Source organism: Mobula hypostoma, chromosome 25, assembly GCF_963921235.1.
Source record: "Mobula hypostoma chromosome 25, sMobHyp1.1, whole genome shotgun sequence".
Taxonomy (NCBI): Eukaryota; Metazoa; Chordata; class Chondrichthyes; order Myliobatiformes; family Myliobatidae; genus Mobula; species Mobula hypostoma.
Window position 1 is genome coordinate 30,132,750 of NC_086121.1, and position 19,223 is coordinate 30,151,972.

The window sequence follows — 19,223 nt, forward strand, 5'->3', positions numbered from 1 at the left end:
TCACTAGACTGACAATGTATTTACTCACACATTAGTTATCACTGAAATTGTGATATTTAAAAGGAACATTTTAAACCAAATACTTTGTCTTCACCGAGATATGTGAACACCTGAAACTTCATGCACACCCTTGCATAGCTAGTTGCTTTGCCTGTGGAGGTTTGGGTTACAGTCGCTATCATGTTCCTTTCTTTAGAATGATTCCAGGCTGATTCCTGCCATATTAGTCTGTGTACCACTGCTGCATCAGCAAGATCACCCAAAAGTCACACTGAGTGAAAACTACAGTAAAGACTTCTGGACTTGAAATAAGGTTTTCTTACTACAGATGCTGCCAGACCTGTTATTTTCCTGCTTTATTTCAGCCAATAGAGACAGGATGAAGCAAGAAGCATGGCAGACATCCCCAAGGTACAGACATTTATATCTGTGGCTCTAGACCTGGAAGTTTTCAGTGCTCCTATGACCAATTCACATGTCTCCCATGAGCATTATTCTTTACCGGGCTGTTTACTTTCCTCTGCCCCCTTCAGGTACACGCACCAACCTCTAAGGTTTGCAGTCTCCACTCATTCAGTAGCTAAACACCTCTGTACACTGAAAAGGGACATCACACTATAAGCAGAACTTTAAGAGCAGGCTGTCCGAATGGCACCTGCAAGTCAAAATGCCATCTTGTTACAGATCAATGGAAAATAGTGTACTGAAAGTCAAAAAGGTAAATCTAATGTGCTGCTGTGACCTTGATCTTCGTGGGACAATGTTGTTATGCCGCTAAGGGTAAAAAAAAAGGGCGGAACATCTGGGCTATTAAATCAAACACATCACAGGAAGATTCTCAAGCATTTTTATTTAGTACAGGCCCACTAAATTTTGGATAAAACTACTTACATAGCAATAAAAACATTTTGATTTACATCAGCTTCAGACTGGGTAACCCAGCAACATTGTGTAAACAGTCACTCATCTGCTACAATCCTACTTTAGCATTCACAATCTACCTTGTTGTGCAAAATTAAATCCAAATTTTGATGAAAGTCTCAGCAAGTGTTTTGCTGGACTACAGTACCTGTTTAAGAATCATACAATATGGCCACAGATTTGTGTTGGAAAAAATGAAAGGAAAATGGAGCAGGTTTAGAAAAACATCAAATGAACATCTTACTGGGAAATAGACTTAAGTCATGATAGATTTGTGTTTCCTTGAGGAATGGATGTCAGCCTTGAGTCCGATTGTGATTTATCTGAGTCAAGTTTCTGGGTTCAAATTAGCATAAGACCATAAGACAAGGGTGCAGAATTAGGCCATTCTGCCTATTGTGTTTGCTCCTCCATTCTAGCATAGCTGATTTATTATCATTCTCAATCCCATTCTCCTGCCTTCTCCCCATAACCTTTGACGCCCTGACTAATCAAGAGGTTATCAACTTCTGCTTTAAATATACTCAATAACTTGGCCTCCACATCCGTCTCTGGAAATGAATTCCAGATATTCACCACTCTCTAGCCAAAGAAATTCCTCTATTCTGAGACTGTGCCCTCTGGTCCTCGACTCACCCACTATAGAAAGCATCCTTTCCACATCCACTTTCAATATTCATTTGGTTTCAATGAGATTCCCCCCCCCCACCCCCCTCATTCTTCTAAACTCCAATGGGTACAGGTCCAGAGCCATCAAGCACACCTTAATTTAACCCTTTCATTCCCAGAATCATACTCATAAACCTCCTCTGGACCCTCTCCAGTGCCAACACATCTTTTCTTACATAAGGGACCCAAAACTGCTCACAATACACCAAGTGCAGTCCGACTAATGCCTTCAGCATTGCATCTTTCTAGTCCTCTCAAAATGACTGAAAACATCGCATTTGCCTTCCTCACCACTGACTCAATCTGCAAATTAAACTTTAGGGAATCCTGCAAAGTCCCTTTGCACCTCTGATGTTTGTATTTTCTCCCCGTTTAGAAAATAGTCTATACTTTTATTCCTTCTACCAAAGTGTATAACTATGCACTTCCCTACACTCTATACCATCTGCCACTTCTTTGCCCATTCTCCCAACCAGAAAAAATACTTCCGCAGACTCTGCTTCCTCAACACTACATGCCCCTCTACCTATCTTTGTTTCGTCTGCAAGCTTGGCCACAAAGCCATCAATACCGTCATCCAAATCATTGACATATAATGTGAAAAGTAGTGGTCCCAATTCTGACCCTGTATCAACCATAATAACCTGCCTTAATTCCCACTCTTTGCCTCCTACCAGTCAGTCAATCTTCTATACATGATGGTACCCCTCCTGTAATACCATGAGCTTTTATTTTGTTAAACAGCTTCATGTGCAACACCTTGTCAAAGGACTTCTGAAAATCCAAGTAAACAATATCCACTGGTTCTTTTTTGTCTGTCCAGCATGTTATTTCCTCAAATAATTCCAACAGACTTCTCAGGCAAGATTCCCTTTAATATTTGAAACTTCAGTGCATAATCTAAGTTGACACTATTGATCTTCAAATGTAAAGCTGAATCAAGGCTGCGTCCACATTACAACTGGGGGAGCTAGAAAAGAAATCTTTCCTAGCGCCTTCACCAATACTTAATCTATTAACCAATATCACAAAGACAGATTAACTACTTTATGAATCACACTCAACTGTGTATTTTAACCTCAAGTGTGAATTACAGATCAGGGTCAACTCAGTACCACTTCGAAAGAAGTGGGGGTGAAATGCCACCCAGAGTGGTATTGCTGTGCTTTTGGTACAATTCAGCCACAACCAGGGGTCAGCCATTTGGGACTTAAATATCTTTACACAGAGAAATTGTCTGTTCCAGTTAATGGTAGTGATTCACTAGTTGAGATTCACACTTTTCTGAGCATGGAAGAAATCAAAACATGGGAATATGGTACAATGAAGCTGATTCACACGACATCTTCACCATTACCTTCTATAGCAGATCAGGTTCAAGGAGTGGTGTGAGCTAAATTTAACTTTTATTTTTTAGAGAAATCACAGGAATAAACTAGCCAATTCAACATTGACTAAGAACTAGTTGTGAGACAAGCATAGTTAATCACTAATGGTGAGACCTTGGCTTGGAGCAAATAAATGTCACCCCTTCTGTACTTTTATGTGCTGCATGCAATATCCATTCTAGTAGCTTTAAACTCCACACTAAATTCTTTTGAACAAAAGTAATATGTTAAAGGCCATTCTAATCCTTTATAATGTAGTAGTAAATTAGTTAATGGAACCTAACAAAATGCAAACTGTTGATTGCTTAATGCAACATCACCATGATCCTGCACAATTTTACAAGGTCTGTTCATATCTAAAATCACCAAAACAATGGCAGAAAGTTAATCAGGCTGAAGTGGATCTAAGAGGTCATCCACCTGCAAAGTTAATTATATACCTCTCTTCAGATATTGTTTGACCTTTAGGATTTTTTAAAGCATTTTTTTGGTTTTATTTACCTACAAGATCATGTATGCAATACTATTAAAATGTATATATGTAAAACCTTGTATATAATTTTAGGAATTATGATAAAATTCAATCAATTCTCATAAGATAAAGATGGAAGGAGACAACGTTGTCTTTACCCCTTGTGTTAAAGAGCAACAAACTTCAATTCATCTATCCAGTGCTGATATTAAAGGAAAAGACTTGCATTTATAATACAGTTCTTAAGACTTACAGAAGCATGCATATAATTACCTAATGAAGGAGTTTATTACTGTTGGACTACAGGGAACAAAGACAAAAGGAAAACTGATTTAAGAACAGGTTATTTTTCCTTCAGATTTTTTTTGCAAGTTTAAAATAAACAGAGTGAAACCTGCAATATCGTTAACAAGTGAGACTCAATGTCAATGGATACTTTGTGCCTCTCTCCACCAGGCCAGATTCTGATGATACTCACTACTAAGGCATGGTATGTAGCATCCTGCCATGGAGTCACCTAGGGTGACGGCTGATTTTGGTGTTAATTTTCACAGTTGCGTTCCTTTCCAGGAATGGGTAGTGCTGTCCCAGTAAAAGTGGCCTGACATGACTCCATAACACAGCACAAGGCTGGTTTCATTTGGAACAAGAGGCTTGCACATCAAGTACTTTCTCAATCTATTTTTCCTGAACTTCACCTCATGGCCATTAATAGCAGCACCCACCTTGCTTCACTTGGGCTGTATCAGTACTCTCCTTAGGAATCCTGAAATAACACAAGGCACAAACTATAGGTACAATCACAACAATAAATAACTAAACATAATGACAAGTTTAAAAATACATATTTCTCTAAAAAGGTTTGGTGGGAAAGTATTTCCACTTGAAAAACAAAGTGATCTCACTTGCAAGATGGCTGTGCACCACTTTGAATTTCAGCTTTGAATACTCCCATGCAGAGGATTCAACAATTTTACAGCTTACATTTTTCCTGAACTATCCAAGTAAATTTCAGATTTAAAAAAAAAAATCCTGGCCTCAACTCTTCTGATGATAGAACTCCGATGTCCTGTCTTGGGTAGGTTGATAGTATTTTTATTCATCTCATTTGGGGATTAATCAATCCATCATCATTCTTGGAGACCTGCATGGCACAGATGAAACTCCTGTATTTTAAATAGATTAAAAAAAATTGAAAAAAAATCAAATTGTTGTATTTAGGAAAGCAAAATTGTTGTAAAAGCTCTTTAAAACTTATCTAAATTGATCCTAGATAACAATGCATTTACAAGCAATTGTATTGGCACTGCAAAACTGGTGGTGGGAGTCTCACTGCCTCACTCTCAGATCCAGCATTCACTCTAGATGGCTGCAGTTTCTTGCACTGGATGAAAAGCGAAGCTTCCTAATTCATCTGGGTCCAAGAAAGTAAAATGAGGTAATTGTCGGATGGGATAGCTTGAATGAAGCAATACGAAATAAAAGGATGCAACTGTAAACTCACGGTCATGAATCATGGTCATGAGTTAGGAAAAGCTTTTTTTCCTCCAAAAGGTGAGAGTACATTTGGAACAGACTCCTGGAAAATTCATACGTCAATTTCAAAAAGCAGATGTAATAGTAAGACGGCTGATATTTTTCAGGCGACATTGAAATCAAATTTTATTACTCATTGGATGGAGTCAACAGGAAAAAGTGTGGATGGTGAAGTGTGGTGTCCATTATGGGATTCCAGGGGCAGGAGTTTCAATGACATACTCCAACTTCTTGACACGAGATCAGATATAAATACACTGCCTGTGAGGATTGTTTTTCTCTCAGTTCATTAGGTGGCAAAGAACTGGCAACCTTTGCATAAGGTAAGTCAACATGATTCTGAGTTTCAAATTTGGATTCAAGCAACAACTGGCAGCCCCCAGCACTTCACTCAAATGTGTATTCTTCATTTAGCTTCGATAATAAGCACTGGAAGGCTGTTCCAGCATGGAGGGTGTGGTAGTCAAAGCCCTTTTTGTTCTTTAGCATCATGGCACATGGATAGCATTCAGAGGGAGAGATGGACAACAATCAGAAATGTTAAATCCAGCTGAATCCTGGCCTGGCCTCACAGTATTAAGAAATATTTTAACTTAAAATGGAACAACGCAACTCAAAGTGGTCCTATTCTGCTGGCAAGAAGTTGCAATCGGAGGTCAAGTACTTTTTGTACAGTGAGGTCTTCTTATGGTTAAAGAGCAGGATCACATTATTTGTGATGCATCATCTTTCATATGCATTTAGTGTTAAAACAAAAAAAAACTGCCTGTCCTGGGCTGTGGAGTGTCAGGTTTTGCTGTCCTCATTTACTCTGCGACTGCATCTGCTTGCAGAAAGCCTCAAACTGTTGTTGCTCCAGTTCCGTCATCACTTTGTTCAAAGCGTAGATCTGTTGGGGGGGGGGATATGGGGACATATTCAATGAAAGTATGAAGACAAGTGTAAAAAGAATTAAATCATAGTCAGATTAAACTGCAATTATAGTGAATATGTAAGACAAAAGGTATCGTAGAACAAATTCTCCCAACCAGATGCCTGCCAGTCCAGACTTTCCCAACTAAAGCTAAAGAAAGAAATCTTTGTTGGAATTAGGTATGCGAGTAATTTTGAAACCTTTTATTAAAAAAAAAGGAAGTGAGAAATGGATAGATTTAACAAACTTCTTTCGTAATAACCCCGCTAAAGTGAGTAGACACTGAGAGACCAATTGGTTTGAGCATTCGTAATGGCAATTTTTTAAATGGACATTTCAAGGTGATAAAAGAAATGTAAATTTTAAGAAAATATGGCACAGATTATAGTATATTTAATATTGCTTCACAGCAATATTTATGCATTTATAATCAACAAAAGCCACCCAAAATGACAATGTAATTATGATCTGGCTCAGAAGAGACAATATAATGAAATTAATTGTTTAAAAGCCAATGGAACTTTTCGTCCTCAGAGTTAGTCTCCCTTTTTATATTCTGTTAAAATGAAACTCCTGCCCACATTGGCAACCCCTTCAATAATTCATAAATGGGATGACGAGAAGATGTCAACAGTTCAGCATAGACAATGTACGCTATTTACCAGCTGTAGGCCAATGGTAACCACCGCTGAACATATATTTTAACCCTAGGTTCATGTAGTGAACATCAAGTGCTTCAAATATATTCCAATGGGGATATGACCAGATCTACTAGTATATCAACCTTGCGTGCTATACCTCAGCTCGCTGTCTCTGTTTGAGTTCTTGTAAAGCAGATTTCTGTTTGGCTTTGTCACCGCGGTAGGCTGGCTCTTTTGGCCTCGGTTTCTCCTTACGACAGGACGATTCCATCTCCTGCAAAAAGATACATCTTGACAGTGATGTCTGAGTTGGGTCTTTTAAAGCAGTTGTCAATAAGCTTTTGTTCTCAACAATAACTTGTATTTAGGTTCAAAAATGCAATGAAACGTGTTTGAACTGTAATCCATTATGAAATGCCAAAATTATTTATTGACAACAATGCCATCCTACAGGGATGCAATTTTATGGCCGGCTGTCATGCTGTGAGAAAAGCATACAACCAGGGTTGCTGTGTGAATTGGCAGTCAACAAATGTTTACAAGCTAGTTAACTACTGGCATTGCCCCAAAGTACACTGGTGATTTTAATGAATGGTGAATAAGACCGAAAACTGAATGTGCTCTCAGTGACTTCTTAATCTCTAACAAAGCAAATGTCAGTGGGAGAATATTGAGCATAATATCACAATGCTAAAGGTAAAGGAAACAGACACTGAAATAAATATATTCAAATCAAAAATGATAAATTTCAATTCGATGAGAACACCATCTAATCCAGAAAAATTTAAATAAAAGCTTAAACAAAAAGTCATGGAACAATGAGAAGACTTCAAGATGAGAAATTTCAGCTGGGATCAAGGTAGGGAAATTAAAACCAGAGCTTTAGGGCTAAGCAAAGCTATGGACCCTGAAATAGAAGAAAGGCTGATCAGAGACTGAAGAGATGTTTATGCATGGAGGCAGAGAATTGAGCTGTGATATTAAAGGTTCACTTTATATTAATCTTCTAGGGAAAAGACGTGCTGGAGGTTCAGCAATGCACGATATAATTGAGGCTCTGGATAGGCTACAATGATGATAAGGTATCAGAAAAGTTAGATTCTCTGCTGGCAGATACATCACCTGATTCAGATGGGATGCATCATGGGTTACTGAAGGGAAGCAAAGGATACTGGCCTTCCAAAAATATAAAGATTGTGTTTCTGTTTAAGGACTGGAATGTTGCAAATGTTATAACACTGATCACAATAAAAAGGATGTACACAGTAGCCGCTATTCAACTCACTTAGTTCATACTGGTTTGCTGCAGAACAACCCTACAATTCCCAGTTATTTCCCTATAGCTCTGTGAATTATTCTCTCTCACAAGCCCATCCAACTGAAATAGCTTATGCTGTGTACCAAGACCTTGTATGACTTCACCTGGAAGACCAAGTGTGGCCGAAGTAGATCTTGGTTCTCCCGTCGTGTGCTGTGTGGCGATTGACGCATGGTGATCAAGTGCTTTCAAAGCACTTCAAATGGCTATCAATTAATGCAAAAAGTCTGCATACCTTTTCACAATAAACTATATGGGCCCTTTGGAATGGGTTTGTGGCTCACTTGCACATGTGGAGCAGAGATTTAGGAAGCTGTGTTCTGGAGTCCTGACAGACTCTTGTCTTCTATGTTAATAGACAAGTCCACTAGCCACTACTTTTATATTTAGTGTACTTGAAACTAGATGGAATTCATCCATACTCTTCTTTCTTTGAATCCTACCCTGTTTTCACATATTATACAACTTTTGTTGGAAGACAATTCACTGTATACTATCGTACCTTAGGATATTTTAGAAAGAGTGCAGAGGAGATTTACAAAGGTGTTGCCTGGATTGGAGAACGTGTCTTATGAGAATAGATTGAATGAACTTGGCCTTTTCTCCTTGGAATGACGGAGGATGAGAGGTGACCTGATAGAGGTGTACAAGATGATGCAAAGCATTAATTGCGATTGTGTGGATAGCCAGAGGCTTTTATCCAGGGTTGAAATAGCTAACACGAGGGGGCATAGTTTTAAGGTGCTTGGAAACAGGTACAGGGGGGGTGTCAGGGGTAGGTTTTTCATACAGAGTGGTGGGTACATGGAATGCACTGTGGCAATGGTGGTGGAGGCAGATAAAATTGGGTCTTTTAAGAGACTTAGATAGGTACACGAAGCTCAGAAAAATAGAGGGCTATATGGTAGGGTAATCCTAGGCAGTTACTAGAGGTTACCTGGTCGGCACGACACTGTGGGTCGAAGGGCCTATAATGTGCTGTAGATTTCTATGTTCTATGTATCCAGTTAAAAGTAAATTTATAATCAAAGTATGTATACTATATACAACCTTGAGATTCGTTTCCTTGCAGGCACCTACAGGAAAACAAAGAAATACAGTAGAATCCACGAAGAACCACACATAATAAAGACCTACAAACATCCAATGTGCAAAAGAGGGCAAATTGTGCAAACCATTTTTAAAAAAAGTAAACAAATAATATGACAGCATGAGCTGCAGAGTCGCCGAAAGTGAATCTACAGACTGCAGAATCGGTTTGCCGAAAGTGAATCTATGGACTGCAGAATTGGTTTGCCGAAAGTGAATCTATGGACTGCAGAATCGGTTTGCCGAAAGTGAATCTACGGACTGCAGAACCCAAAAGTGAATCTACAGACTGCAGAATCGGTTTGCCAGAAGTGAATCTATGGACTGTAGAATCGGTTTGCCGAAAGTGAATCTACGGACTGCAGAATCGGTTTGCCGCTGAGGCAAGTGAAGCCGGTGCAGGAGCCCGATGGCTGCAGGGTACCCGCTGCTCTAGAAGCTGGTGGTGTGGGGAACCAAGACTCCTGCACCTTGCGCTCCATGGCGGTAGTGAGAGGGAGACAGGCCAAATACAGGTAGATTGCGTGGTATGCCCAGGCGGGGGATCCTGGCTGTCTCGGAATAGTGGGGCTGAAGAGCAGTTTATTATTTTTTAAAAATTTATAGAGGTACAGAACGGTAACAGGCTTTTCCAACCCCTGAGCCTGCGCTGCCTAAATGTGACCAATTAACCTGCTAATCCACTCGTCTTTGGAATGTGGGAGGAACCTAGAACAGCTGGGGGAAACCCACGTGCTCACAGGGAGAACCTACAAAGTCCTCCTAGACAGTGGTAGGAACGGAAGCCAGGACCCTGGTGCTGTAATAGTGTTACGTTAACTGCTATGCTACCATGCAGAGTTTTCCCTTCTTGGGCATTGACGCTTTAATCTGGGCCCTCTCTTCCAGTGATGGGAGAAATTTATCTGTTTCAAGGTGCTGTACCTACATTCCTGAAAGTCAAGTTCACTGACATGTGCAGGAGATCATAAAATCGCTAGTTTTTTTATAAGACTGTTCAAAAGTAAATTTCTTAAAGGGAAATTACAGGTTGCAGATTGCAGCAATCATAGTTCAAAAGTATATCTAGTAGAATATGTAGTAATTTTGTGAGCTGCCAGCACAATCTTGAAAAGTTCAGATGTCTGAATCTGTTCATCCACTTAATACATCCTCACATGCTTACGTTTCGTGCAGTTCCAGCTACTACACTGAGCAAATCATTTTCCCATTTCGTTTTTGCTTTGACAGCTTGCTAAGATAACTGTGATACATTTTGCTTGGGTGTATAGCTGTACTGCACTGTTGATGGTATCATCACAGGAATAGCAAATTTCAATCCCAGACTGGCTTTATGAGCTTGTGTTCTACAATCCTGAAGTGCTGTGCATATACTAGCTTGATCAGCTTCATCTTCATCGATTGGCAAGTTCTCCAGACATGACCTTCATATTTACTGTACTTGAATGTTTGATAAGAATTCTTCAACAACCTTACTTTGGTAAAACCAATAATGGCTTGTGGTCCGTAATCAAACTGAATGTTCTTCCCAGAAAGAAGTGGGGAAATTTCACAATCTAACCATTGATCTTTCCCCCCTTCTTTTGGTTTGTGATCCTGAAATAGTAGGCACCTCGTGGCCACTGACCAAGAGGAAGTAAAACACTGCCCTAATTCAGTGGTTGTAGGAAATGCTGCCGAATTCAGTGTACTATTGACATTGTGATGCATCTATAAGGACTTAATGGTCAGACTTTGTTTTTGCACATACCATAACTGTTTTGCTGATCTTTTCTGCACACCATGGCTCATTGTTGAGAGTTGATAAAGGAGAGTCAACACTGCAGTAAAGTCAGATAGAAACATGGCAAAGTTTTGGATCATCCTCAGAAATAACCAGGAAAGTTTGATAACTTTGATGTTGACTTAACTGATTTAGGTGCAGCTTGTTTTCATCCATGAACAAACCGAACTAAATAACTTCCTTTTCATCAAAGTACATGTTGATCATCCTTAAATCTTGAGACAAAGGTAGATGGTATTGTTCATCATTCAGTCCAATATTAAAGGTCACTTTTACAATCTCAGCACAGGTAAGTAATCCCATCTACTTCAGGTACAATAAAAATGGGCCTGGTCCAATCAGGATACTTTTATCAATACAGGTTTCCCCCACCGTCCGAAGGTAGAGCGTTCCTATGAAACATTCGTAAGCCGGAATGTCGTAAAGCGAAGAAGTAATTACCATTTATTCATATGGAAAAATTCTGTGAGCGTTCGCAGACCCAAAAATAACCTACGAAATCATGCCAAATAACACATAAAACCTAAAATAACAGTAACATATAGTAAAAGCAGGAATGATATGATAAATACACAGCCTATATAAAGTAGAAATACTTTTCCACAATCATTGCCGGCACTGTTCTCCGTAGCGAAAATCTCATGCAAGCGCTCTTGGCAGAAACACTCTCCAGTAACCTTTCAGCTATGAAGCTGCCAAATCATACCAACTAACATGTAAAAATACACAGCCTATATAAAGCAGAGATAATGTATGTACAGTGCAGTATCACTTACGGGAATCGGGAAGACAGCTTGCCGAGCACACTGATGATGGTGTGTTAGGCTGAGTCGTCAGAGTTTGGGTGGTGCAGTGGCCCCCACCCTCCAGGCCGCCGACCGATACCGAACGGTGAAGCATGCAGGGGTACAGCGGTAGTAGGGATGCATCCAGCACATCTTTCAGAAAAAAAGCCAAAATAAACAAGCTAATTAATTAGGTGCCGCCTGGCACGTAAATGTCGGCCCAGATCAGAGGCGACAATCGGGCAGCACCTAATTAGCTTGTTTATTTTGGCTTTTTTCTTAAAGATGTGCTGTGTGCCTCCTGGCTACCGCTGCATTCTCTGCGAATCGGTATCTGTCCGTGGCCTGGGGGTTGGGGTGGTGGGACTCTGGGGTTTCCATTAGGGCAGGCAGCTCACCTTCTCCTATGTCTGCCTGCCTTGATGTCGAAGGTCGAGGTTCGTCGTCTGCTGTGGCTGATGTGGAAGGCTTGCTTGACTGCTGAGCCTCGCGCATTTTTTAATCATACAGTTCTTTGTAAGGACTCAAACCATCCTGCAAATATGCCCTAAACTGACGAACCCTTTCAAAATTAAAGTCGTACTTTATTATTCCAGCGAAAATCTCATGTAGTTGCTTCACGTTCAGTTCCTGGACGACTTCACTTTCACTACTGAATTCGGTTTCAATTGTTATCCTTTCCTCTTCCAATTGCATCAGCTCTTCATTTATCAGTGCTTGGTCATGAGATGCCAAAACATCTTCAACATCATCTTCGTCAACTTCCACAAGCCAAACTCACTTTGTCCTTACTTCGTTCACCATGATCGAAACGCTTAATTATGTCTAGTTTTACGCTAAGTGTAACACCCTTACGAGCTCTTTTAGGCTCTTCCGATATCTTAGAATTGCTAACGGATGCTCACAGGCACGTGTTTAAGCAATGCCGGCAAGAATGCCGTTCCGAATCCAGGGGAGAGCAGCTGCTCGGGGCGCGCGCTGTCTTTTATCACGCACTGCTTTTTAATCCCGCGCTGCTTTTTTTTGCGTGTGCTGCTTTTTTCGTGCGCTGCCTTTCTTCTTAACAGTGAAAACATCTTCTGTTAGCAAAAACAGGTAACTAATGTAGGTCTTTCGTAACAGTGAAGTTTCGTAAAGTGAACGTTCGAAAAGCGGGGGACACCTGTATCCAATATTGCACCAATTTGTTTAGTTCTTCTTCCTAAACTTTCTATGCTTATAGTACAGGTCTGGCCAACGAACTTAACCTGTTCTTTAACAGATTTGACATTGTGACCCCTGCCCATCCCCCACATGAGCCATCTGTTGTCAGCCCCCAATCAACACATATTCCACTCTCCCCTCCTACCCCTCCTCACAGTCCCCCCACCCTGCTCTCATGACTATACCCCTCCCCCACATGAAACCACCACGGTGGGCTTCACGGCTGAACAGGTGAGAAGACAGCTGAAACGTCTCAACCCAAGCAAGGCTGCAGGACCGGACGGTGTCAGTACCAGGGTGCTCAAAGCCTGTGCCCCTCAGCTATGTGGAGTACTTTGCCATGTATTCAACATGAGCCTGAGGCTCCGGAGGGTTCCTGTGCTGTGGAAGATGTCCTGCCTCGTCCCTGTGCCGAAGATGCCACACCCCAGCGGCCTCAATGACTACAGACTGGTGGCATTGACCTCCCACATCATGAAGACCCTGGAGAGACTTGTTCTGGAGCTGCTCCGGCCTATGGTCAGGCCACACTTAGATCCCCTCCAGTTCGCCTACCAGCTTCGACTTGGAGTTGAGGATGCCATCGTCTACCTGCTGAACCATGCCTACGCCCACCTGGACAAGCCAGCGAGCACTGTGAGGGTCATGCTTTTTGACTTCTCCAGTGCGTTCAACACCATCCGCCCTGCTCTGCTGGGGGAGAAGCTGACAGCAATGCAGGTGGATGCTTCCCTGGTATCATGGATTCTTGATTACCTGACTGGCAGACCACAGTACTTGTGCTTGCAACACTGTGTGTCCAACAGAGTATCAGCAGCACTGGGGCTCCACAGGGGACTGTCTTGTCTCTCTTTCTCTTCACCATTGCCGGACGATGCTGAGGATGTTCTACGAGTCTGTGGTGGCCGGTGCTATCATGTTTGCTGTTGTGTGCTGGGGCAGCAGGCTGAGGGTAGCAGACACCAACAGAATCAACAAACTCATTCGTAAGGCCAGTGATGTTGTAGGGATGGAACTGGACTCTCTCACAGTGGTGTCTGAAAAGAGGATGCTGTCTAAGTTGCATGGCATCTTGGACAATGTCTCCCATCCACTACATAATGTACTGGGTGGGTACAGGAGTACATTCAGCTAAAGACTCATTCCTCTGAGATGCAGCACAGAGCGTCATAGGAAGTCATTCCTGCCTGTGGCCATCAAACTTTACAACTCCTCCCTTGGAGGGTCAGACATGCTGAGCTGATAGGCTGGTCCTGGACTTATTTCATAATTTACTGGCATAATTTACATATTACTATTTAACTATTTATGGTTCTATTACTATTTATTATTTATGGTGCAACTGTAACGAAAACCAATTTCCCCCGGGATCAATAAAGTATGACTACTATGTTTATAATACATTTGTTTGACATTTAGCTTTATGCCCTTCAAAGCCCATGGATGAACCCTGAAGCATACCTTCATATTGTTCCAGCAGTTTCTTTCAACATTGTCGATATATATTTGTATTAAATTCATCATTTTCAATTCATTCTCAACTCTGAGCCAATCTCTCGCTTGCAGATTTGATCTGTTTACATAATCAGTTAACTTGCCTTTTGCCCATTACTACACCTTCCATTTGTCAAAGTATTCTCAGGGTCTCACGTGACTATGTTCCAAATTTTAATATGCTTTTACCTACTAGCACTTTACTAAATTTCTGTCAGCCATATCCCTTCCTACGATGTCTGTGCAAAATCATTATCGATTCTTAATCTTTAATTTTGTAATTACTTCATTTAAAATCTCCACCAGTGAAAACAGGTTACTTAAAACACACTCATATTTCTTATTCTCTTAAACATTGTGATTTTCGACTGTAATTGCTATCTACCATGGGAAATTGCTTGTCTGCGCTGAATGGTTCCTGTAGTTCTTCGAGCAGACTTGCTTTGTGTATTACCCAGGCTAACATGACACAGACAATAGCAAAGTGCCCTCATTGCTTCTGCAGGCAGAAATCTCTTGAAGTTTTGGAACATACATCAAAGTTGCTGGTGAACGCAGCAGGCCAGGCAGCATCTCTAGGAAGAGATACAGTCGACGTTTCAGGCCGAGACCCTTCGTCAGGACTAACTGAAGGAAGAGTGAGTAAGGGATTTGAAAGCTGGAGGGGGAGGGGGAGATGCAAAATGATAGGAGAAGACAGGAGGGGGAGGGATAGAGCCGAGAGCTGGACAGGTGATAGGCAAAAGGGGATACGAGAGGATCATGGGACAGGAGGTCCGGGAAGAAAGACAAGGGGGGGGGGGGACCCAGAGGATGGGCAAGAGGTATATTCAGAGGGACAGAGGGAGAAAAAGGAGAGTGAGAGAGAGAATTCTTCCCGGAACTCCTGTCCCGTGATCCTCTCGTATACACATTCTTTCTCTCACTCTCCTTTTTCTCCTTCTGAATATACCTCTTGCCCATCCTCTGGGTCACCCCCCCCCATTGTCTTTCTTCCCGGACCTCCTGTCCCATGATCCTCTCGTATCCCCTTTTGCCTATCACCTGTCCAGCTCTCGGCTCTATCTCTCCCCCTCCTGTCTTCTCCTATCATTTTGCATCTCCCCCTCCCCCTCCAGCTTTCAAATCCCTTACTAACTCTTCCTTCAGTTAGTCCTGACGAAGGGTCTCGGCCTGAAACGTCGACTGCACCTCTTCCTATAGATGCTGCTTGGCCTGCTACGTTCACCAGCAACTTTGATGTATGTTGCTTGAATTTCCAGCATCTGCAGAATTCCTGTTGTTTGAAGTTTTGGAAGTCATTTTTATCAATGTGCTACCTTGCTTGCTAATTTGACTGCTAGGATTAGTGTGCATTCACACAAATTTATTTTGCAATGCCAATCCAAGAACTGAAGATACAATGCTGTAATAGATTTTCTGAACAACTACGTAATGATTGATCTTCTGTAGGGTTAAGTTTGCAGCCTATAATTAATTTCCAACAGCACTGGAGTGGAATAAATTTGTAGCTTTCCTTTTCATTTATTAACTAGGGCACAGGTTGTCCTATGAGGAGGGAAGTTTAACAACAAAGCACGAGAATATGGCTCAATCTATTAAATAGATTGCCTTCTTACATGTACATGTGGCTGCATTCCAACTATTTTCATCTTACCCCATACTTCGAGTGTGTTGTTTCACCCCCTAACATTCAATTTATAAAAGGAAGAGTTCCCATGATTTGTCCTTATCACAAACATATCTGATGTAACTAGTCTGAGATTGAACCGCCACTTTGTATATAGTCTTTCATTAAGATAGTTATTAAATTTTTCTTTTTATTTGTAATGAATCTTAAAGATACTTCAACCCGCCACCTCTCCCTTCCACCTTTGGCTCAAATCATCATCATCTTCATCATCAGGTGCCATGCCCAGTTTGAGCTTTGACTGCCATGGCCCACACACTCCTATTTTGGGTCAAGTGGATCAATTTTTTGGTACAGGTTTCCCCGCCATCCGAAGGTACAGCGTTCCTATGAAACAGTTCGTAAGCCAGAATGTCGTAAAGCGAAGAAGCAATTACCATTTATTCATATGGGAAAAATTTGTGAGCGTTCACAGACCCAAAAAATAACCTACCAATCATGTCAAATAACACATAAAACCTAAAATAACAGTAACATATAGTAAAAGCAGGAATGATATGATAAATACACAGCCTATATAAAGTAGAAATACTTTTCCTCAATCATTGCCGCACTGTTCTCCATAGCGAAAATCTCACGCGAGCGCTCTCGGCAGAAACACTCTCTCCAGTAACCTTTAAGCTATGAAGCTGCCAAATCATACCAAATAACGCATAAAAATACACAGCCTATATAAAGTAGAAATAATATATGTACAGTGTAGTATCACTTACCGGAATTGGGAAGACAGCGCCGAGCACACTGATGATGGTGTGTTAGGCTGAGTCGTCAGAGGTTGGAGTGGTGCAGTGGTCCCCAACCTCCAGGCCGCCGGCCCATACTGATCCGCGAAGAATGCAGCGGTAGCCGGGACGCACCCAGCACATCTTTAAGAAGAAAGCCGAAATAATTAGGTGCCGCCTGGCACATAAATGTCGGCCCAGATCAGAGGAGATGCAATCGGCAATCGCCTCTGATCTGGGCCGACATTTACGTGCCGGGCGGCACCTAATTAATTAGCTTGTTTATTTTGGCTTTTTTCTTAAAGATGTGTTGGGTGCATCCCGGCTACCGCTGCATTCTCCACGGCAATGTATCGGTCTGCGGCCCGGGGGTTGGGGTGGTGGGACACTGGGGTGTCACCTCATCGTCGTCTGTTTCCATCAGGGCAGGCATGTCATCTTCTTCATGTTCAGTTCCTGGATGACTTCACTTTCTGTCTGTTCGCTACTGCATTCGGTTTCGATTGTTATCCTTTCCTCTTCCAATTGCATCAGCTCTTCACCTATCAGTTCTTGGTCATGGGATGCCAAAACCTCTTCAACATCATCTTTGTCAACTTCCACAAGCTAAACTCACTTTGTCCTTACTTCGTTCACCATGATCGAAACACTTAATTATGTCTAGTTTTACACTAAGTATAACACCCTTACGAGCTCTTTTAGGCTTTTCCGATACCGTAGAACTCATCTTGCTAACGGCTGCTCACAGGCACGAGTTTAAGCAAAGCTGGCAAGAATGCAGTTCCGGAGGAGGAGCTTGGCTGCTCGGGGCGCGCGCTGCCTTTTTTCGTAACAGTGAAAACACCTGTTAGCGAAAACAGGGAACTAATGTAGGTCTTTCGTAACAGCGAGGTTTTGTAAAGCCAACGTTCAAAAAGTGGGGGACACCTGCTTTCATTTCCAGTTCTCTGGCTGCTGTCTCCATCATCATTTGTCTTTGTCTTCCTCTTGCTTTCTTCCCTTCAATCTTTCCCATAATTACCATGCATTCTAACTCCGCTTTCCTAGTCACATGTCCAATGAAGTTACGTGGGCTTTTCATGATCTCATACGTTATTTCTCCTTTTGTGTTTGTCCGGTTCATGACATCCTCGTTAGATATTCTTTTTGTCCATGATATTTTTTGCACCCGCCTCAAAAACCACATCTCTGCTGCTCAAATATGCACCTCAAACTTGCTGTAATTAAACTGGAACTTTGTAGGCTTATCTCTAAAAACAGACTAATATGTCACTTGTTATCCTTGAAGCCTTTGTCAATTTTATTATCTGTGATGCTCTTATCAGTATAAAGTAAATGTACTTTGAGTTCCCAACCTCCAATGCTCCACAGACTTCTTATACTGGAAACACAAGAGGATCAAGCAGATTTAAATATCAGCATCTGCATGTCCCTTCAAAGCAAATCTATTATTAAAGTACAGATTTGTCACTATATACTACTCAGAATAATTTTCTTGTGGGCATGCACAGTAATTACAAAGAAATGCAATGGATTCAATGAAAAACTGCGAACAGCAAAGATGGACAAACAACCAATGTGCAAAAGACAACAAATTGTGCACATACAAAAAAAGAAAAAAAAACAAATAAATAATAAATAACTAAATAATATTCAGAACATGAGTTGTAGAGTTCTTGAACGTAACTCAGTAGGTTGTGGATCAGTTCAATGTTGGGGTTAGTTACATTATCCACTCAGGTTCAAGAGCCCGATGGTTGAGGGGTACTAACTTCCCGAACCTGGTGGTGTGGGACCTAAGGCTCCGCACCTCCTTCGTAATGGCAACTGTGTAAGAGTGCATGGCCTGGATGGTGGGGGTCCAAGATGATGGATGCTGCTTTACTGGGACGCTGCTCAATGGTGGGAAAGGCTTTAACTGTAATAGACTGGGCTGTATCCACTACTTTTTGTAGGCTTTTCCGTCCAAGCACATTGGTGTTTCCATTACAGGCTGTGATGCAACCACTAGGTTCCCTGGAAATTTATTAGCATCTTGTCAAAATCACGAGAACCTGGCCACAACATCATCCTTAGAGAGGGCAGTACTTAAGCAATTCATTGTCGTTCGCAACCAAAATTGAAACATGAGAGCAGGGCGAGGCCTGTTCCTCCATTCAATAAGATCATGGCTGATCTTCCATACCGGTTTTCTGCTCCATCCTTCAATATATCCAGAAATTCCCCCGCTCGGTATCAAATGTAAATGAAGCTCCTCAACCCTCTCCAGGGGTGGGGAAACTCTTGGCTGATAATCCTCGCCGATCGGAGGGTACAAGGCCAGTGCAGCTGCGGCCGAGGCTGGTAGCTGCAATTGACCCGCTTAGCATCTTCATTCGGACACCGCTGTAGCTGCAATGGACACGGAGTAAATCTGTCGTTTTATAGCTACTAAGCGGCAGTATCGCCGACACAAAACTCCGCTCTTGCTCCCTCAAAGTGCATTCACTTACCACAGACCAAGATCAAACACAACCAGCGATCCTCCGAAATCTTCTGCCGACCCCGACCCGCCGGAATGAATTCTTGGGCGGACCGGCCGGCTGGTCCGTGCTTCAAA

General features: G+C 41.8%; 1 protein-coding gene across 2 annotated transcripts; it reads right to left on the reverse strand.

Annotated features, from left to right (window-relative positions):
* Positions 1 to 839: 839 nt before the first annotated feature.
* svbp (small vasohibin binding protein) lies at positions 840 to 19,183 on the reverse strand. 2 transcript variants are annotated; one of them, XM_063033082.1, is made up of 4 exons: positions 8,796 to 9,358; positions 8,361 to 8,491; positions 6,698 to 6,814; positions 840 to 5,875 (listed from the first exon to the last, which is right to left on the reverse strand). In XM_063033082.1, exons 3-4 carry the CDS (start codon positions 6,809 to 6,811, stop codon positions 5,789 to 5,791), a joined length of 201 nt encoding a protein of 66 aa, XP_062889152.1. In that variant the 5' UTR covers positions 6,812 to 6,814; positions 8,361 to 8,491; positions 8,796 to 9,358; the 3' UTR covers positions 840 to 5,788. The 2 variants fall into 2 exon arrangements, with proteins under 2 accessions (XP_062889152.1, XP_062889151.1); XM_063033081.1 differs by lacking the exons at positions 8,361 to 8,491; positions 8,796 to 9,358 and adding an exon at positions 19,117 to 19,183.
* Between the last annotated feature and the right edge of the window lie 40 nt (positions 19,184 to 19,223).